The 22,974-nt window shown below is 33.8% G+C and overlaps 1 protein-coding gene across 2 annotated transcripts in view; it reads left to right on the top strand.

Moving 5' to 3' along the window:
- LOC149786569 (mitochondrial glutamate carrier 1-like) overlaps window positions 1-21,644 on the top strand; it is a 36,492-nt gene extending 14,848 nt beyond the window's left edge. For both annotated transcript variants that reach the window (XM_089977080.1, XM_089977081.1), the window contains exons 5-10: window positions 1,238-1,328; window positions 4,386-4,504; window positions 7,693-7,901; window positions 9,371-9,473; window positions 15,097-15,172; window positions 16,866-21,644. In XM_089977080.1, coding sequence (XP_089833206.1) covers window positions 1,238-1,328; window positions 4,386-4,504; window positions 7,693-7,901; window positions 9,371-9,473; window positions 15,097-15,172; window positions 16,866-17,010 — 743 coding nt within the window. In that variant the 3' untranslated portion in view covers window positions 17,011-21,644. The remainder of the gene's footprint in view (window positions 1-1,237; window positions 1,329-4,385; window positions 4,505-7,692; window positions 7,902-9,370; window positions 9,474-15,096; window positions 15,173-16,865) is intronic.
- The last annotated feature ends 1,330 nt before the right edge of the window (window positions 21,645-22,974 follow it).

Here is a 22,974-nt window from a genome sequence, read left to right as displayed (position 1 = left end):
TCAAAACGAAAAGTTTAATCCATCTCTTTGGTTCAGATTTTTAGATGACATTTTTGCATTGGAAGCGTTCAACTGAATAACTGAAAAAAATTATTGATCGCCTAAATCATTTTCACCTGACGATTAAATTTACTTATACTGCATCTAGTACGCATGTTTCATTTTTAGATGTAAATGTAATAAAAAAATATTGATAACACTATCTCTACAAATATTATTAAAATGCATGTAATGATTTGAAGAGCAGAGCAAAAGGGACAGATAACACTTATTTTTCGTTAAGTTACAGAAGTGGAGTTGATCAGATGTAAAAGTTGAAAAATTGCAAATTTTATAAATTTAAAAAGTTATTAAGTTGAAGAAAAATAACAATAAATAAAGCCATAACCATGTGGCTATATCTCAGAATTACTATATATGATCCTTGGGGCGACTTCTCCAAGCAAAGTGGGGCAACTTCACTGAACGGTTGCAAAATTTAAAAATATATACAATAGCCGAGTCGATATCGACAGAAGCAGCTTGTCGGAGGAAAATGGCGGACGTAAACAGTGTTTGGAGGTGTGTATAATAGCGCTCGCTGATTGGTCAGTCGAGCATAATGATTGACAACTGACGATAGGTCAATTGTGTTTAGTTTGAATTCTCTATTTACCCTGGTAGTTGTGTCTAGTTTTGATTGCATTTACCCTGTAATTGTATCTAGTTTGAATCAGTGTTAGAAATGTAAATCAGAACATTTGGTGTCAAAAACTTGTGCACATTAACAATATACATGTATACAATTTTAAGGACTAACTAATATTTACTGCTTTTTTATATCATATATGATGAAAAATTATTTATTTGCCAAATTCAGTAACATTTTGTGCTTATAAAAATTAGGTGATTTACATTTTTTAGGTGGTAGTTTTTGTAACTTGTATCACTTTATCTATCCAAAATTCTTAATTTTTAGCTTCGAAAGCTTTTCATTTTTGTGATGATGACTTGTTATTCATTATCCTTAAATGTGACACTATTTCAAGAACATGGGAATTTTAAAACTGATATTGGTTGCATGTGTTTGTAAATGCTTTGAATATCATTGGATGTTAATATTTTGAGTTTCTATTTCTTTTTTTTAAAAACAATGTATTTCCATAATAAATTAGTACCATGTGAGAATAGCATTGGTCTTATTGTGTATCAAACTTTGATTTTACACCAGCCTACTTTCTCGATTTCTTTACTGCAGGATCAGGGGTGAACCTGTTGCTGATAACCCCAGAGAAAGCCATTAAGTTGGTGTGCAATGATTTCTTTAGACATGTTCTGAGAAAAGAAAAGTAAGTGAAAGAACTGGATTTTTGTTTCAGGCAAATTTACACATACTCTTTTGATTCATTGAAATGTTTGCATCCCCTTTTTCCTTCGAAAAATGGCTGATATTAAGTTCTGCCTTTCATTATCTCAGTGTTTAAGTTCTTTCATTTCTTTCCTTTTGTTATTTCTGCACAAAATTTCCCCAGCAAGATTAGTTGAATGAATTAATTGAAAATACATAATTCAGCTCTGTAACTGAGAGAGGAAATTTGAATGTATATTTTTCTCTCCAAGACATGTAATTGTTTAGATCTTCCTCCTCCCCCCAACTTAAAACTTGAAAATCTCCTGTTACAAAAATGACCCATGTGACTATTTATGACCCATATGGCCATGTGTCAGTCAAACTCGAACATATACTGATGACCATGGGTCATGACCCAGCCAGTAATATTGCTGAGAAAGGTAAGAGGTATGACATGATTTTGTTTAATAATGTATGGGAAGTTTGTTGTCCATTGTACAATTTTTAACCATTTTTCATGAAATTTCAGTATACATTAAAAATTAACACTAATTTGTATGAGGTAAATGTGATTATTAAATACTCTGATTTTATATGATGTGTTATGCTAATGTTTTGGGTATGGTTATCTCTTTTTCTGGTGATTGTCGTTAAATAGCTCTAATGACTTGATTTGTAATCTTAGGACTGCACAAAAACAGGATATTTACAATAATTATGTTTTCTATGAAACCACGCTCTACATCCTACTGAACTGACATCACAAACTTTGCCAGCATCAGGCTCTGACAAATCTTCATCTGTGATGCACCTTTATGTTATGGAAACCAATTCTACCATAAAAGGTCCTTTTTAGTTTCTGCTAGAATAAACTGTTGAACAGAGCTATAATGAATTTGTCTAAGCCATTTTAATGATCTTTAAATATTCTACCATGTTGCACACATGCTGGTACAAGATTTGATTTTTTTTCAGTCAAGGATGGGTATTATTTTTTTTTTAAATAGCATATCCTTTTGATAGATGGGGGCTAATAATGAAGTTTCTTCCAATCACTCCAGTGTTACTTGCAAAGTAAGAAAAATGGTATTGAATAAAATATAGTCCATCATTTTTTCAGCAACTTTAAGAGAATCGACATAGCTTTTGAGATGTGCTTAGTGGAGATAATTTCTAACCCTCCATGTGTGAGAATATTTTAAGTCTATGTTTTTATTTATGTTACACCTTCTGTAACAATTTTGTGTTAAATCTCATGTGTTGACAAACCTTTGGTAATTTTGCTTTGACAATTCTTTTGCTCATGCCTGATTTTTGTTTTGTTTCTTGTGTTTAGAAGGATTAGATTTCTTTAGAGATCATGATTTTGAACCGAATTTATGAGAAGAATCGGAGTCAGATTCTTTGCCAGAAGTAGAACTTGAATCAGAACTAGAATAGGAAGAAGATTCAAAAGACTTTGACCTTAGAGGTTTCTGAATCAGTGCCTTCATTTGTCATCTACCAGTCAAGTGCCATAATTTTCATGCCCTCACTGCTTTCAGAGGTGGCTTCTTGATTACATCCTGTCCATCCGTATGTCTGTCTTGAGCTTCTTATCATAAGAATGCACAAAAGCTGATCAGTGTAGACAAATCAAATTTGGGTAGCATATTTGTGGTATATGTAGATGACATAATTACATTCTCAGGTAGTTATAATGATTTTTTAATTGTATAGAAACTGACATCCAATATATCCATTACAGCAGCTAATTTGATAATTATGTTATCACCAAAGAATATGAAAGATAGTATAAACACTCCACTGTTAAAGGAAGAAATGGTCTTACTGTCATTTCTTTTCAGCCACTCAGTCCCTTTGTATGACAATATTTCTAAAATATTTACGTTCTTAATTTTATTTTATTTTATTTTTTTATCTTTATGTCTGTAGTGGGAGCAAACTAGTTTTACAAAGGCAAATTAGTTTCCTTTTTTCCAGGTGAGCAGTTATCAGATTGTTCATCTCATAATGAAGGCGTTAAACAGTATTATAAAACATATGAAGCTTCCACTAAAGAATTTCGACAAAAAATTTCTTAGACAATTTTTTGGTAATTCTTTATTTTCCAGATGAAAAAGTATATCAGTTTAGCTTGGAACTCTTAGTTTTAATTTTGTTTATGTCAGTAACATTGAAGTAACTGCATGATTGATATTAAATTTTGTTTATGTCAGTAACATGGAAATAGCTACATGATTGATATTAAATTTTGTTTATGTCAGTAACATTGAAGTAACTGCATGATTGATATTAAATTTTGTTTATGTCAGTAACATTGAAGTAACTGCATGATTTGATATTAAATTTTGTTTAATATTTCAGTAACATTGAAGTAACTGCATGATTTGATATTAGATTTTGTTTATGTCAGTAACATTGAAGTAACTGCATGGCTCATTATTAAATTTTGTTTGAGGTTTATGATTAAGAAGACTGAGCCAATTTGACTTGCAACTTATTTATGGCAAACTTTAAGACTTTATGACCCCAGTTTAACTTGGTTAATATACTCTTCAGTTTATATTCAGTTACTTTTGAAGGACTTTTGAATTTAAACTAAATTTGGTATGACGTTTTACCCTAAGACATTGTAATTAATATTTGACCCTTATAATTTTCCAGGACAATTTTGTGGGATTTATGGTCCTGTTAATTTGCTGTTTACTAACTTTGTGGGCACATCTGTGGCATCTGGAGACATTTCTAGTTTCTTGGAAGACAAAAAACAAGTCTCCTAGAATAAGTGGAGAATATACTGCAGAACAATTGCACATCATTGTACTAATGATTTGACATTTATATAAAAATGTGTTGGTTGCTACAGTATGCATAGTAAACATGGATTTAAAAGTTGTTAGTTTTGTATCAAAAGTATATTTTAATGGAATCTCATGTGTTATATCCAAATTTGTGTTATAACGGAGCGTGCTATAGTGGGGTCACACTGTATTGTGCATATTGTCAGGTTTTTTACCTGTTACCTTGATGGGAATTTTGTTTTAATCTGCAGTAACACATTAACTCTTCCAAGAGAACTACTGGCTGGTGCAGGAGCAGGGATGTGTCAGATAATCATAACTACACCTATGGAGTTGCTGAAAATTCAGCTCCAAGATGCAGGCAGAAGTGGTAAGGATACATAACTGTCATAATGTCATAATAATATAGACATGGAAATGTGTGTGATTTGGATTTCTGAACGTAGGTTTAAAACAATTTCAATCATATCACTACGATGTCTGCAGTTGGCAGTTTATAGTGATGTCTAGCACTGGGTATCATGCCGCAGACATATAGCATCATGTCCTACCCAGACACCAGGTGGACCAGTCCTAACATTAACCTCATAATGCTGAGTGCCAAGCGAGGCAACTGCTAGTACCATTTTTATAAGTCTTTGGCATGACTCAGCTGAAGTTCAAACCCATGACCTCTCATATCTGAGGCAAACGCTCTAACAACTTATGCCAATGGATCACTAGACATGGAAAGAGTCTGCTTGAATGAATAATAATGCTTTTCAGCTGTTTAACTGGTCCTAATTGAAATTGGTGTTGATCTTGCATCTAATACAGCGGCTACAATTGCTGCTTTGAAAATCTTTTTCTTGCTCCACTCAGAAGTTAAAAAGAAAAAATGTTTTTGTGTCTTGACTTTGAGGCAATATTTTCAACCAGTATGGCATCAGTCCCTTTGAGTTACTCATGTTTAAAGTATGTTTGATGTCTATTTAAAAAGTTGTTATTTTTCTCCCAATCATGGTGTTATTTTTATGTTTTCTCTTGAAATTTCAATATTAAATCCACAGAAGCATGAATACCTGTGGCATGTACTTGTTTAAGAATGTGCATGTAGCATGAAGTGACATTAGTAATACTGAATATAGGATCACTTACAAGGGGTCTCGCATACGGTTCTTAAACACAAAAGGCATTTCACTTTGGGGATTTTCTGTCATTCAGTTTTATTCTAGCTCAGTAACTTTTTAATGGATTGAAATTAAATTTCATGTAAGGCTTAAGATTAAGAAAACATCAAGTTTGATTTTCACCAATTTGGGTTAAATACTGCTGGACCTGTTTAATTTAAAACATTGCACTTCATTTTTTTCTTAGTAACTTTTGAAACACTCGTGGACTGAAACTAGATTAATATCAGACTTTTTTAGTAAAAAGTTTGATTTTTACTGTTTCCTGACAATTTTATGGAGTTATTACCTGTTTTATGTAGACGTTTACACTTCAGTATTTAAGGCTTGAGGGTATAATTAATTGTGAATACTTCAACTCATCTGTTTTACGCTTACAGTTCACTTGGTTAGCATACAGTGTTTAAGGATTGAGGGTATAATTTGCTAAATATACTTCCACACATCATTCAAGCTTTACATTCTTGTAGAACATTTTTTTTTAAACTTTGGAAATATCATCTTGCTACAACAGAAATACACATATATTAGGTCTAAACTCATCACAATACATACCAATGTTAAATATTTTGAATGATGTTGTACAACAACAGTAGACTGACCTACTGTTTTAAACTAATAATATTGTTGAACCATCAGAACAAGAATAGTTGCATACAAAAACAGATGCTAAACAACGAGAAATGGAGACTTTAGTATACTATTATGACATTTGCAACAGTGAAATTCATCTAAATATTGTCAATACCAAATGATCGATTATGGGTTTTTTTTCTTCATAAATGCAATAAAAGATCTTGTATCTTGGAATCAACAATGGTGACTGTGAAGCTTTATGTGAAATTTGGAAACCGTGGACTCTTGTTTTATATATGTGGAGAATATATTATTTTCTTTGGTAGCAATTTTAGTCTTTTCACTTTCTAATAAATGGCAAATGAAATTTCTTTCTAGATTTATTTACCCCACCCATTATAAGATACCTATGTTAGCAGCTAATGCATAGAGTCTTGTGCTTCTTCTTAATCAAGGAACTTCGCTAAAAAAATTACTCTAATATTCAGAACTTCCCTTTTCAAAATTTGTATATTTTTTTTTAAAATTGTAAAATGTCACAAAAAATTTATTTTTGCAATTGATACACTTTGCTCAGAGCACTAGTTTTGTGAACTTCCTAAAACAAGCTAAGTCAGATCACACCCTCTTTTAATTAATTATTTCCTTTATACACAACTTTATCTTGATATGGAAACTCTCTCAAACGAATCTCTTTTATAGACTTAACTCTACCCTTCTTTGTTAAGATTAAAAGTTGGTGAAAACATGTAACAAATTTGTCTGAAACCTTCCTGAAGGTTTAATTTAAAAACATTTCAGTTACCTGTAAAACAAAAGGTTACTCCAGTTCTGCTGAATTTTGGTATGTCCTTTAGTGTAATTTTACTGTTGAAGATTGTTTTGTATTGGAGCTTGCAATTTTGGACATAAAATATGTAATGAGAAAGCAAATATATTGTGAATGCAAGTCAATGATTATTTCTTGAGTTCTTTTTTTTTCCTATATAGAAGATTTACCAGATCTGAATAAGACACATGAGAGTGGTTCCAATAATGTGAAGTTCTTATAATCATTATAGGTTACTGCACTTGTATGGGAAAATATGAACGAGTTTTTCGAATGGAAATACTGCATGACCTTGGGAGTACAGTATATCCATCCGACAAAATGAGTTCATATTTTCCCATATAAATGCAGTAACCTTTTTATTATATGCTAAAAAAAATTATTCTACCTAATGTTTAATTTTATTAAAAAAATACACTGCATGAAACAAAGTAACTGAATGTATGCCGCATTCCAAACTAAATACACAAGCGCATATTCATCATTACACAACAACATTATTACTTGTCACTTGTATGTTATTTGTAGGGACCCTTTCCTGCGTCTGTTGTATACTGTAGCTAGCCTAAATCCGAAACATTGTATCAACAAAGTTAACGCAGAAGGCGCCAAAGCAGCTGGTATGTGGCAGTCCATGAAACATGTTTTAGTTCATTCTGAAACAAATTAAAACAACCACAATGTAAAGCGCCTCTTATGCGAGTGTACATGATTTGTTTACAAATCAAAGTGCTGATGTCTGCATCCATTGTTTGTTTACAATAGAAAGTAGTTCCTTTATGCACATGAATGCAATATGTGTATTTGCATGCAATTTCAGTATCGGGTAATATTGAACGATTTTGACAATGTAAAGTTAACAGAGAAAAAATGAGCATGTAATAATTATTTGTACATATGGAAATGTTTGTAAAACACATAGTTCATATGAACCAGCATTCAGATAATAGTAACACCATTGTGTTGTCTTTCCTTTCTCAACAGTGCAAGTTGACCTGGCAGCCACCACAACAGGATCTGTAAATGGAGCAACAACCACTGCTGCTCCACGCCTCTCTGCTACAAAGATCACACTACACCTGTTGCGAGAGAAAGGTGTCTTTGGTTTATACCAGGGCTGTGGGGCAACACTTCTAAGGGATGTTACTTTCTCTGCTATCTACTTTCCATTATTTTCACATTTGAATTCAAGGGTAAGTTCTTGTTAGGGTTGGCAGGTCTGCTTGAAGGTTTGCTCAAAGATGAGCAAAAGTTTGCAATAACTTGCAATGAAATCACTGTGTCGCAGAATAGAAACTGAGTGGGTTTTTGGACTAAATAAGACAAACACAATGTGAGAAAGATGGAAATTTATGAAATGAATTAATAAAGAAAAATATATGATGTAAAAATACAATGATTCTCTCATGCTGTCAACATACGATTGACTCAAATCACTCTACACAACATTCACACATTGAAAATAAACCAAAAATATGAAATCAATATGAAGTACAGATTCAAGAAACCTCATGGACTGCAGATACGCTTCAAACAGTATTTTACACTACAAGAGAGATTCACATTATCTCGAATATGAACTCCAATTAAGATTCAAAATAATCTTTTGAACACAACTGAGATTCAAAATAATCTTATGAACTCAACTTAGATTCAAAATGATCTTTTATGAACACATCTAAGATTCAGAATGATCTTATGAATGTAAAAATGCAATTGGAACAATAATTGAACCAAACATATGCTTCTAGACCCCTTGTACAGTCGCACATTTCCTTGGGTTGGCCCACACTCTTATCGGCCACTCGCACCCTTTATGGATCCACCACATATACAGTCATATGTATACACACGTACAGACAGCATACAGCACCCTTTTAAATTGCTGTGTCTATGTCCGTGGCACAGACATACGTACATACATACATATCGACAGCACACAGCCTTAAATACTCTGGAAACTCCAGACAGCTCTAAAAAACTTCAGACAGCTTCAGACAGCTCTAGTCATATTCACAGTCACAATCACAGTGACAGTCACAATCAGCTACATTAAAACCAAATTGGTCATAATAATAGTTTCTGTAAAATCTCTAGGTATATGCTAATACATTAACCTCTAACAGTGACTTGTAATTCAAAGTTGTTGTTGTTGTTGTGGGGTTTAACGCCATTTTTCAGCACACGATAGGCTATACATGGCGGTCAGTATTAATGGTGGAGGAAGAACCCGGGAAAACACCGGAAAGAACCACCGACCCATGAGAAGCTACTGGCAAGCTTTCTCACATACCCACATTGGCTGAATCCTAGACTCGAACCGCCGCAGACAGAGGTGAGATGGCAGTGATCCGTAACGAAGAGCACTTTAGACCACTCGGCCACTCGAGGCCCCCGTAATTCAAAGTTCAAATCTGCATTGTAATAAATGCATTATTATGCGATAAGACATTACAAACCGAATAAGCATCACATATCAAATGAAATGTAAATTTAACACTTACCCCTATGGCTGGAGAACAATGGAGAGCATACACTCCTTGACGTGATCCAAAATGACCAGTGTGGTTAGAAATCGATCTTACTTACTTTTTACATTTTTTTCATGTAAAGTACATGTTGGTGAAAGGATTAATTACTATCATCTGATCATATTTCACAGGGCAAGCGACGTGAAGGCAGTAACCAGGCAGTATTTTACCATTCTTTCATATCTGGGTTTATAGCTGGTTGCACTGCTTCATTATTAGTGAACCCCTTTGATGGTAAGTAGTCACATTTATCCTTCCAGATTTCAAATTATTTTGAGCAAGTAAATAAATGGAAACTATGGCTGCTGGTATAATTTGCAGCAGACAATATCAGATGGTATGTAAATTCGTTGCAACTAGTCTCGCATTTCAGCAGATTTGCTTTAAAAGTTGGTACTTATTATGGTCATCATCAGAATATATGCATATTGACAAATCACAGTTCTCATGCAGTTTTTGGTAAGTGTTATTGCCACTTGGAGCTTGATGTAGTGAATGACAGAATCTTATGGATGCAACTTGTCTTATAGTTTCAAAGGATTGTACTTGTTATGGCCATCGTCTGAAGATGTGCATACTGACAAATTAGTGTTCTCACACTTTTTAGGTCTACTGGTCATATAACCAGAAGAGCTAAGGTGATGGCATGTTATTAATCTTAGACATGATTTTACTCCGTTTTAAAGTGGAATTCCGCTTTTGTCCTGACTTGAATCCAATTTGTCTTGAAATAGCCCATTTTCTTTTTTATCATCTTCGATCCAGTTTTTAAAAAACAGTCTGTTTGGTCCCATTTCGCAATGACCCTTGTAACGTATTTGTACTATATATTAGTTAGCCCATGACTCAAAGAGTATTCTGATTGGTCAAAAGTTTAAATTCATCCAGTGAATCTTCATGTAATGGAAACTGATGGATTTGAAAGAAGAAGTGTGCATGCAGCAAACGAAATAGTGTCCTGAATTGTTTAGTTGTTGTTGTTGTAGGGTTTAATGCCATTTTTCAGCACACGATAGGCTATACATAGCGGCCAGTATTAATGGTGGAGGAAGAACCTGGGAAAACCCCAGAAAGAACCACCGACCCACGAGAAGCTAATGGCAAGCTTTCTCACATACCCACATTGGCCGAATCCGAGACTCGAACTCACACAGACAGAGGTGAGATGGCAGTGATCCGTAATGGAAAGCGCTTTAGACCACTCGACCATGAGTTGTTTAGAGGATCCATGACACGAGAAATTTAAATAAAGGTTATAAAAAAATGTATGGGAATGGCTGGAGCGAACATTCAGCGGAAATTTAGTTGGTCAGTTTATAAGAAAACTGAATGCTAGAGGACTGGCATTTTGTGACCTCTGCTCTATATCAATCGCGGTTGGAAGACTATGGAATGGCACCTAAAAAAGAAGCTGCATATGGAAAAATTTAAGCTCAGAAGGCATCTGGAAAAAGTGCAGTTAATTACTTTAAGAAGAAAGCTTTCTTACACGAGAGAACAGATGTAGCTCTCTGTCAGAATATGCCCACTGCATGTCGCCAATACAATCACCAGCTTGAAAGGAAAAGAGGCTGTCATTGAGAAGGAAAAGAAACGTTGCACACTGAGCAAAAAAGTCAGTCAAAAAGGAAGGCTAAACAAATCTTTGCCAAAGCTGCAAAAAGAGCTGGAATATCAACAGGTTGTGTCCATTGGAGAAAAAGACAAGTGAATTTATGGGATTATTTGTATATAGTTGATGTACTTGGGTGTTTTATAGATTTGTTATGAAAAGAGAGAAGTATAATATATTTGCTGCAAAAATTGAGAAATTATTTTGATTTAATTACAATGTAAACATTGACATGCACATGAAAGAGCTTAATCACCAATGATATTGGAGAACAAATTCATGTGACAATAAATATTGTGAAATTATTCAAGTAAAGCTGAAAATGTTTGGTAAGTTTGTTAGTTTTTCAAATGAATATTTTGTTATATATTATGGTCATACGTTGCACCAGGAGCAGTTTTTATAATTGTAAAATGCATTTTTGGCTGGGGGCCTTCGGCACTGCCCCTCAAGACACCGTTGGGGGAGGACCCCCAAATCCCACTTTCAAATTTTCAGCTTTTTTTGGTGGAATACCAAAATCATGTCTATAATCTCTCCATCCATTGACATAAGTTTGTTATTTCTACTTTTCCTAAACTACATCTAGGATTGCCATGAAACTTTACACAATACAATCTTCCCAAGGTTTAGTTGGTCTTATATAAAATGGTGCCAATTGGACATCTTGAAATCTTGTTTCTGCTACTCCTCTTGAACAGGTGGTCTTATGAACATGGGGTTTCCTCTAAAGGACAATTCCAGTTGGTCCTAAATGAAAATAGTGCATAATTGACATCAGTATGACCACCATTGCAGCCATCTTGAATATTATTGTTATCACTCCTCCATCTAAATAGAAATTTAATGATTAGATTTAGTATGATGTCTACTTGGTTCTGAATGAAAATGATGCAATTCTGACATCCAGTATGGCCACAATGGCAGCTACACTGCTCCTACAGTATGGCACCACTTGCAAACCCACACACATATGGAGGCAGGTGTGTATCAAATTTTTTTCTGTCAAATTGGTAAATGAAACCTTGGTATATTACTGATCTTATAATAAAGAATGGCATTTAGTACCCAGAAATAATAATCCTTTTAATGAAATTTTCAATCTTTGATAAGTTGTATATTTTTAATTTTTCTTTTTAAAAAAAAAACAACCTCAATACACTGTAAATAATGATATGCATTGACGTATCAATAATAATGTGTTTCTTGCATTGTTACAGTCAGTTAATAGTAGACCTGCTTTGTATTATCACCTTTTTAAATCTTTTGCAAGAAATCACAACAAGTTGGTGGACAAAAAAATAGTTGAAGGGCACATAAATCTTACCTGCATAAGTGCTAGTGGTCATGATAATGGTCATGTGTTAAGTCAACTCATTTCATTCAACTAATTGAATATATTACAATTAGATAACATCATTAAAGTATCTGATGTTATCAGTTGGTTTATCCTAATCATTCGCAGTGTGATCAAGAATAGCAATCGAATCAAGCAAAAGGCATGCTCAGTAAATGAAAAGCTTAGTGTCAAAGGTTAATCAAGGAGAAGTGAGTTTTAAGGTCAGTAGTGAACTTAATATTCCTGAATTGGCACCCGAAGGTGTCCTTAAGAATTTGCAGAAGTTTTGCAGTTATTTCGAGTGAAATCATAGCATCAATATTTTTCTGATAAAACAGTTTAAGATTGAGTTTCATTGTTATTGTTTCTTGCAATAGATGTCCATTGTTTTTGAAAATCCTAATGTAGTTCTGAATTAACAATTGCACTAGAATGTATCGACATTCACATGCAAAAAGGAATGATGTAATACACAATGTTTTCACTGTTATACATGTGATGTGTGTTCAGACATGTTATTTTTAATGATCTTTAAAAGATTATCTTGAAACACAAGTAATTTATACAGGAAAAACGAAAAGCAAACAACTTCGTTAGGAAAAACATTCTTATGGACAATTATTCTCAGTGCATTTATTAAAATGAGTATTCACAGCCATTTAACCCTCTTTTCACTGTTGATGCCCATTCTTAATTTTTCTGAGGTTCCTTAGTAACTCATGCCCTCACTTACGCTACAGTCTTTGTTTTTGGATCACATTTTATGAGAGTCTAGTTGGTCCTAAATGAAAATAATGTCAGTTTGATATCCTGTTTCGCCAGCATGGCGGTATTTCGAAGTCTTGTTAACGCTGTTCTGTCTGAATGGATGGTTGTATTGACATATAGTTTTCACAAGAAAAGTTCTCATGATATCTAGTTGGTTTTAAATGAAAACGATGCCGATCCAACATTCCTTATGGGTGTCAGTGTGGTTATCTTGAATATCTTATTATCACCAAAGAACATTTGAGGTTATTTTAATACAATGCTGTTAAAAAGAAGAAATAGTCTTATCATGGATTCCTGGAAATTCTTTGGAGCACTCAGTTCCTTCAATGGACTCTTGTTCTTAGAGCTATTGCCCCTTTTTGTCCCGCAGCAGAATGCAGTGTGAGGTGGAATCTTTTGAGTGCACCTCATCTTTTCTGATCACTTTGAAACATGGTACATATTATTGGCATCATATAAAAATGCAAATCTTGACAAATTCTTGTCCTTCCATGAGTCCATGAGATTTTTAAGAGTTATTGCCCTTTTATTACTTATAGTTACTTGCATTACATAACAGAATTGTGTGAATGCATCAACTCTTGCATTTTCTAGTGGAATGCTGTCACAATGAGTATATATTATGGTCATCATGGTTGTTTCAAAATCAATATGTTTCTTTAAGAGTAGTGCCTTTTTATTTGACTATATTCTCATCTGGGTTACAGTATAATGCACTAGAGGCAGGGGTATATTTATATATATAAATTGCTTGTATTCATCTAGTTTTTCCAGCACATGAAGATTGGTGACCATTTACGCAGTTCACTTCATATATAGAATGTAATATCACTACATATTCCACTTCTGCCCATGTGTTCTTCCTGTGAATGGAGACGTGGGGTCAAGAATTCTAATGGAGACACAATTTGGTTAAAGTGTTTTCCAATATGTGTAATTTAATAATCCCTAACCCAAATAACCACATGCTTGATATATAATCTCAACATTATCTCCTTTACATTGTTGTTTGGTTAAAGTTTTTTTCATCAATTGGATTTACGTAACCACTTTGCCAGTTATTTCATCATTATATACTCCCCTTCTCTTAGTGCTAATCATGTCCCTGGGTTTCACCTCTGGGTGCAGTCATGGGGTCAAGAATTACAAAATAGACAAAACAAAATTCAGTTTTGTTCAAGCGCCTGTAGCTGTGTAACCCACTACCTGGTTCACATGATATTTGGAATTCACAGCCTATACTTGCCTATAACTTAAGTGCAAAAACAAAGACCCAGATCTGCTGTTACATAATGTACCAGCAGGTCTGCGTCTGTGCATTTTCTTAGAGTACAAGTCACATGGGTCATGTAGGCATTCAACACCAGTTATTTCAGTAATGGGTGTCATTTTTTAGAATTTGATTCTACATACCTTTAAGTGGCAAGTATTTACTTCATTTGGATTCATATACACCCATATTTCTTTGGAAAGTCATTATTTAGATGCCCCAAGAGGTGCATACAGCAAAATCCATGTTAAAGTATGTTGACATTTTTGGACAAAATGAACCTAAAGGTGTGATCCAGTACAGTCTGGATTGAATGTCATGTGCTGTGAAGTCACAGTTGAAATTTACACATATTGATAAACAAATTCGTACTACCCTCAATTGTGACTATTCCACTTGATGCACTCTTACTTTTACCCAAGTTTAGTACATGGCCACCATTGTAAAAGACTGTCAAGATTGATACTTTTCGTTGGAACGTTTCTTGATGACAGTTAAAGTGCTGATCATTCAAAAATCAGGATTTAATAGACTTTGGTTAAAAAAAAGTAGTGTTAGATTTTGAAAAACAATTTATATTTAATTTAAAATGATTAAATGCGCATGAATAACCCATGTGACTTGTACTGTAGTTTTAATCAATAGAGCAAACAACATAGACATTGATCTGTGCATTATGCAACAGCAGATTAGGGTCTATCTTGTTTGTGGTTGGACTCAACTTTTTGTGAATCAAGAATGATAATGGTTTAAAGTTTTTTTTCATCACTCTATATCACTAAAATTATAGTTTCATATACTTCAAGAAGGGACATTCTTTTTCTGTTGATGACAACTTCAAAGAATTTATTCTTTCATTTTTCAGTTGTAAAGACCCGTCTGCAGACATTACACAAGGGCAAGGGGGAACAAACATACAAAGGAATCATTGATTGCTTTGTGTATGTGTATCTCTCTCTCTCTCTCTCTCTCTCTCTCTCTCTCTCTCTCTCTCTCTCTCTCTTTAAACATGTGCTGTAATATTTTTGTAGAACTGTGTCATTTCCTTTTAACACAATATATGATCAGTTGCAAGTTGCAATTAATTGTATGCAGACCTGTGTGAGCACTGATGAAAAGAGTGATTGTTTTGAAACTATTGAATAGCATCATAAAGTTACCTGCCCTACACATGTGTTGCATTAATGTATAATGGTTGTTGTTTGGTGGTTGTTATATTTTCCATCCTTCAAGAATTGCCTTTTTATCTTTTTAAAAAAAGCTCATCAGAATTTCCAAAATGTTGTACAGAGCAAGCAGGCTTAGAGCAATGCCTTTCTGTTGCTATTTTTGTTCCTACCTAAATAGAGATTTGTTTATATGTCTGCCATAAAAACTACTTTTGTTCATATTTGACAGAAGCAACCAGGCGTCCAGGACTTTTGTGTTTAAAAAGATTATGCCAATCTACCTTAAAAATATAACTATGGTAACTATTACTGTGCATAGCAAAACCTTTACTGAACAACTAAATAGACACACTTGACAAAACTTGCCAGGAATCCTTCCTAGCATGAAAGCATTTCAGGTTTGTAAAACATTCTATATGCAATCACACATGGTCATCATTCATGGCCAGACACATTCTGACCGAATTAGAGTGAGGGTATCTTTCTCACATCCCATTTCCAGATGTATCCAGAGGTTATCTTTTCTCATATTTAACTGAAGTGCCTCTTGGGTTCTCCTGGTTACCAAATTTAAAATACATTCTTTTTAAACATTTGTTGATGTTTCATATATCACTTTGTTAATAATGCAAGACTAATTCATGTTTGCCCAGTGTTCCTGTAGTTTCCAAATTAATATCTGACAAGAAATAAAAGAGAAACCAGATACTTTAGAATAATCCAGGAATTACATTATTTAATTTGTATTAATTGCTCAAATTTATAACCAAAGATCAAAATGATTCAGTGTACAGTGGTACAAAATGGCATTAGTGATTCAGAGTACATTGGTAGAAGATGGCATTTCAAAAAACCTGAAGACATCAAACAAAGAGTGCCATTGCACAACTGATGTTCAGGCAAAAATGGTTGACTTAAGAGGAAATTTAAATCTTGCAGTTAATGCAGAAAGATAAATTTATATGTTTTTATTTAGTTTCTAACAGTTATTCATTTTTCTTAACTTCTCCAAAACATGTAGTTTCATCAATAGGCTGAACACACACTGTTGACACACGTTGTTTTAAAAACATGTTAATAATCTTTAATCCGTAAGAGAGGAAATAATATCAACCAAAAGTAAATGCGTTTAAGTGTTGGTATTTAGGAAAGTAGGCATCTGTTGTATGTAAGTTTATTAAGAAAAATGTGAAAAAGATGTAGAAATATACATTTAAAAGTTAATAAATCTCTACTAATTTTTAGCTCTGCTGGTCATAGACTGGAAATAATATCTAAAAGCTGTGTGACAATTTTTCTATGTTCATTTGACTACATCATTGTTTCCCTGATTGCAGTGGTTGAGCTTGATAAAGTTGTAAAATAAGGCAAATTTATATTTGCAACTTAATACAACAAGAATAAGAATTGTTTATAAATCTTGACTGTGATTCATATTAAGGAATAGTTTTCATTTTTATTACAGGAAAGTGATGAAGCATGAAGGACCAAAGGCATTTTTTAAAGGAGCCATTTGCAGAATACTGGTCATAGCACCGCTATTTGGTATAGCACAGACAGTCTATTACCTTGGAGTAGCTGAATTTTTACTTGGATACGAGAAACCATAGAAAATCTATAGATGTATGGGATTGTGAAACTTCTGAAAATAATTCTTGTCAAGAGAGGATATTTGTTGTGTTGTCTAGAAGAGCACCCACAATTCCTCACTGTCAGAGTTATGAATGTCATTGAATTTTAAAAGTGTTACATCATTTCTTTGAATCTCTGTTACCAGAACATACACTGACAGTTATCAAAAAGCAAGTCAACCAAGTAAGGGATTAAATTTTGTGTCTGTTCTAACCAGACAGATGGTCATCATGGCAGCCATATTGGGCATATCATTTGGAACATTTTCATTTAGGACCAATTAGGTGTCATAAAGTGTCTATTGGTGAAAACCCCATGCTGATATGGTCATCCATTTGGGAGAGATAATTATTCTCAAGATGACCACCATGGTGGCCATACTAAAGGTCAATTTGCATCATTTTCATTTAGAACCAACTAGACACAGTAAGATCTCTGCTTGTGAAAACCCCTTTAAAAATAGAGTGCTGATTTCAAGATTTTCAAGGTGGCCACCAGGACATCATAAGAATTCTTCTTATTAAAACCCAATGCTGATATGACTTTCCATCTTGAATAAATAACAATAATATTTTTAGATGACTACCATGGTGGCCATATTTGGATATTAGGTTGGCACCATTTTCATTTAGTACAAACCAGACATAATCTTTTGGTAAAATAACCCTGTCAATATGACTAGCCATCAAGGACAAGTATTGATAACAAGATCGTCAAGGCCATTATGGCAACCATATAATGGAGATCAGATTGTCACTATATTTGTTTACAACCAACTAGACAGCAAAGGTCTTCCAGTGAAAACCCCATCTTGATGTGGCCAATAATTCAGGAGTAATTTTATAACAAGATTTTCAAGATGGGCACTTTAGCAGTCTTATTGTGGCATTTTCATTTATGGCCAACTAGAGACCATAGGAAGTCTTTAAGTAAAAAATATACCATGTTGATATGAGCATCCATTCAGTAGGAAATAACAAGATTTTAAAGATGGCAGGTTTGCTGGTCATATAAGATGTGCACATGGCACCATTTTTATTTAGGACATAGTATACATCATAAGTTTTTGGTGAAAACCCATGCAATTATAACTTCGTTAATGGATAGCGATAACACGATTTTTAAAATTTCACACTTTCAGAATTAGTATGCTGAGCAGTACTTACCGATACTTTGTACATTAAATTTGGTTTTCTTATGCACTGATACATGGATCCTTTATGTAATATCATTTTGCTTTCTCATGTAATTTTCTGTTCATATTTTTTCCTATTCTGTTCATTTATTCCATGTAATGCTAAATTAGTATTGTTCTTTTGATGCAGTATTTTCATCTTGGGTATTGAGTATTTCCATTTCATGACATGTCTTGTCTGGAGAGGTACTTCTTTGGTATAATTGTACCATTTATTTCAGTAGTTTATTTTATTACCATCAGATATAATTACCTTGAAAAATGAATATTCAAAATATGCATACTATGAAAGGTATTCTAGTTTTTACCACATCAGGATAGTGTACAGGTTCTCATATTTACGGATTCTGGTTAATTATGTGGTACTTTTTGCAGACTTAAGGCTTCCTGAATGCATTAAAATATTACATTAGTGAATAATTATCTGGGAAAAGCACACAACTGATTGTATTATATGCATAAATCTCTGTTCTATTGTCTTTGACAAAAAAATTGAAAATAAGCTTAAATACTCTCATGATTACATTGACATCTGTGTAATGTTGAATGCCTTTCATCTTGTTCAAAATCCTGAATACCAGCTTGTGGTCTATTACATTGTATTTTTTTTTCAGCTGTTTTTTAATCAGTTTTATTGTTTTGAATGTTATGATTCTTCTATATCATTTATTACCGTGCATGGATATTGCCTACATTGTTGTCACTTAATCACACATTTGTTTTATTTTATTGTTGAACTGTGATGTATGTGGGCATTCTTTTGTGGTCAGTATTATTTGCATGATGTGTATGTTTTAAAACCTTCAGTTTCAAATGCTATTGTGCATCTAGAAAATTGTTATATTTCATAATGTTCAGTACAGTAGAACATCGGTTATCCATCAGAGTGCGGGACCGAGACAATGATGGATATGAGAATATGTACATTGAAATTATTATACAACAGACCTGGTCATCAAAAAATCGTAATATCTACATATGTACACATACCTGTTTTTAATATTTTGACGTACAATGCCCTGATGGTTAACAGAGACAGATGGTTAATCAGGTGCCGGATAAATGAAGATCTACTGTATTACTAACTATTGCCTTAAGTGGACACGATGTCTTTGACTCATTTTTTTTTCCACTGCATTTTTTTCCTAATGTTCCCAGCTGTTAAATAATTCAGTCATATCCTTTACATTTATATGTACATACTTTTTACCTTTCATTCTTATGGTCTTCAGAATCTTTTCAACTTTGTATATGTCACCTTGTTTTACATATTGAGATAATTCTTGTTTGTGAAATATATCCTTTTATGTCTTCCAGTTTGTAAACAACTGGATCATCTAATGTCACTTTCCAAATTTTGAATATTTCCTTGGTAAATTACTTAGTTAGTCCTTTGCAAATATTGCCTTATATTTCACTACTTCACAAACTTTCAATTTAGAAGTTATACATGTTTTATCAGATGTCTAGTTACCAAAAATAATTGATCTGTACTTTTCCTTTTAGCTTTATTCAAACACAGTCACTTTTATTAATTATGTCATGAGTGTAATTGGATCCATAAATTAGCTTAGGCAAAACATGAATCCATTTGTTGGTTTAGTGGAATACTTCCACTTTCTAGTCCATTGAGTTCATTAAAGTTTGTTTTGTCAAACAAGTTGAAAAGTACTTGAAGTTTTCTTTTTGAACAAATCCCTAACATCATTGTTTTCCTCATCAAACTCTATATTTCCAGGCATTTTCTCTCATAAGATTTCTTAAAGCATTGTAAAAGTCTCTTTCCTTTTTTATTTTCTCATCCCAGGTGTACTTAGAAAAAACATCTATTACTGTTTAGATCTGTTTGTATCTGTAGTTTTATTTGTCTTATTCATGCATATCAATAAAGTCTGCTGCCACTGGTCATTCATGTCACAAATATAGACCCTTATGTATGCAAGTCTTTATTTCACTTGCTTGTGTAATGCATACGTAGATTCTTTAGCGCCCCATTCTTTCACTTTTGCATAGTTTTTGCTCTTTTTGTCGCCGACCAATTTTTCCCCACAATTAATTAATATTTGTTGTTGTTGTAGGGTTTAACGCCATTTTTCAGCACACGATAGGCTATACATGGTGGCCAGTATTAATGGTGGAGGAAGAACCTGGGAAGTCCCCAGAAAGAACCACCAACCCTCGAGAAGCAACTGGCAAGCTCTCTCACATACCCACATTGGCTGAATCTGAGACTCAAACCCACACAGACAGAGGTGAGATGGCAGTGATCCATAACGGAGAGCGCTTTAGACCACTCGGCCATTAGGGGCCCCCATTTAATATTTATGAAACAGTGTGAACTTTCAGGGGCATAGAAAAGATGTCCTAAATACTGTTGTTTGGCAGTCTTTTAAAACTCTATCAAATCATCTGCAGAATAATCAGTGCCTGATACAGAGATGCTGCAAGACCATGGGATTGTGGGTTTATCACAGCAACAATTGCTAGTCATGCAACTTCTCCAAACCAATGGGGAAAAGGTCATGCAAATTACTTCCAGTTTCTGCAATTTATTGTACCCAGTGTACGCTGGGGGTTTTTTTAACACAAAAATTTTTCTCAGCAATTTACAACATTTCTACAATCCTTTCAAATGTATGAATGATTTAAAATTTATGTCAAATTTTGCAAATCCTGTAATTGATTTAAAAGCAGCTGCTTGAGACGCTTAATCACTCTATGCTGCTTTAAATTAAACTTTGTTTTCCATGGATTCTATCACTGTTTTTTGTTGAACATTGTTAAGTTTTGAGTTGTATCAGAATACAAATTTGTGTTCGCATCAAATATATAATGTGTTCCTTCCTCATGTAATCTGTCACTCTTCATCTCCTATAAAACATGTCACATCTTTGTTATTTTTTAAATTGAGAAATCTCAATTTTTATTCTCCCTAATGTTATTTTGTAATACAGGTAGCTTTGATCACACTTATATCCAATCCAAAATTACAGACATTGTCTCTTCATACTGAGATTGTTGCTTTTAGGTTAACTAATGATTTCTTTCTATAACCTCTCTGAAAACTGTTTAATCTTGCACAGTGTAGCTTTGTACCATTATTTATGTTTGCAAATGTCATGTTATTCCACTCACTCAATGCCCAATGAAGAAAATGCCATGTGATCAGAGGAATATATTGGAGTGGTAATAAAAATATCTGTTTTAAAGAGTCATTAGTACTCTTGAGAGGACAATAGTATTTTAATTTCTGGAACTTGTGTATTAGATGTATTTTCTTTGCAGCTTTTAAACTGGAGTTGTTCCAATATGCGTATAAGGAATGTTTAAACTGGGATATTAATTTAGTGTTCTGGTTATGTTCTCATATATCATGCATTTAAGGATGTATATTCCAATAAAATTTCAAAACTCTCACATCTATACTAATGATGTCTCTCACCAAGTCTTGCTTATCTCGTGAGGCTCTGCATCTTCCATTAAATATATACCAATGTTTCCATTTCATGTGTTATTTAGTTCCATTTACCATGGTTTAAGGGATATACCATTTTAGAGGGTGTGGGTGTTCGAATTTTTTTTTGAACCATCAAGCTGGAATTTTTTTAGTATACCATTATATTGTTTTATTGACAACTAATATCATTTATATAGTCATAGTTTTTTTTTCCTCAGAAAATCTAATGAAATTATTGGGGCCAGAATTTTATTTTCAAAACATTCCAAATATATCCTATTCCCTTGAAAAACAAATGCTTGGTCCCCAAGTCTTACAAAGTCCTCAACATCTGCAATTAGTCTTCTTATGACATCTTAAAGGAAAACTAACTGCTTTTGGCAAGCTGGTTTAGAAGCTGTAAATGCTGTAGTTTTGCTTTCTAGCACTTTTGTAAAAGATACTTTTTCACTATAGTTTTCAAAGTAGATTGTTTCCATAATGCTTGGGATGTCACCATATGTATGTCTGTATGTATGTATGTATGTATGTATGTATGTGTATAGTGGATCCCTCCACTATTTTATCATAGCACCCTCAACTGGTGAGGTAGAGTGATTAAACTGACACTCCTCGACCTTAATCATGCATTCAAGGCATTATGGATTTCTACGTTTACAATTCGTCGCCTGTCGCTTATCCTACAGAAAGTAGGGAAACAACTGAAGGCCATATGAGTACCCTAACGAAAACACAGTGTCATTGGAGGTAAGGCAAACTTTTCTGTTCTGGTCTTTTACCTCTGCACCAAACCAATACAGCACATATCATTGGCCTAACACAGTTCATGCTCCAGTGAGTCAGAGACTCGGCACGTAAAACCACTGGGCCACTGAGGCACCCAGTTTGCAACCTCTTCACCAGTGTTGTTCATCCTTTGAGCTTGAAGATGACCATTACATCACAAACTGGTTTGGTTTCTGTGAGTATGTCTGTGGCTGATCAAGACAATTGGTACTCTTAACTGTCTGGCACACTGGACAAGAAATGATATGTGGGTGTTTTTGAAAAATAGATGACATGATGCAATTCAGAGATTTGTGCTTCTGCAATTCTTCTCCATTCAAAGTCTGTAGCTCCAGTATGAGCAAGACTCTTATCAAGTGAAATGATCAAGTGTGAGATCTTCCCAATCTTTACAGTACTGGGCAAAGTCCATTATTCTTGGATGCACCATATCTGATGAAAATCCACATTTCCCCAGGTTACCCATTTACCCATTTATTATCATCTCTCCAATCCTCTAACAAT

The sequence above is a fragment of the Sinohyriopsis cumingii genome, chromosome 12, assembly GCF_028554795.1.
Source record: "Sinohyriopsis cumingii isolate HCF-2022 chromosome 12, ASM2855479v2, whole genome shotgun sequence".
Lineage (NCBI taxonomy): Eukaryota > Metazoa > Mollusca > Bivalvia > Unionida > Unionidae > Sinohyriopsis > Sinohyriopsis cumingii.
The sequence above is the reverse complement of the archived record's forward strand: the minus strand, read 5'-3'. Positions and strand labels throughout refer to the sequence as shown.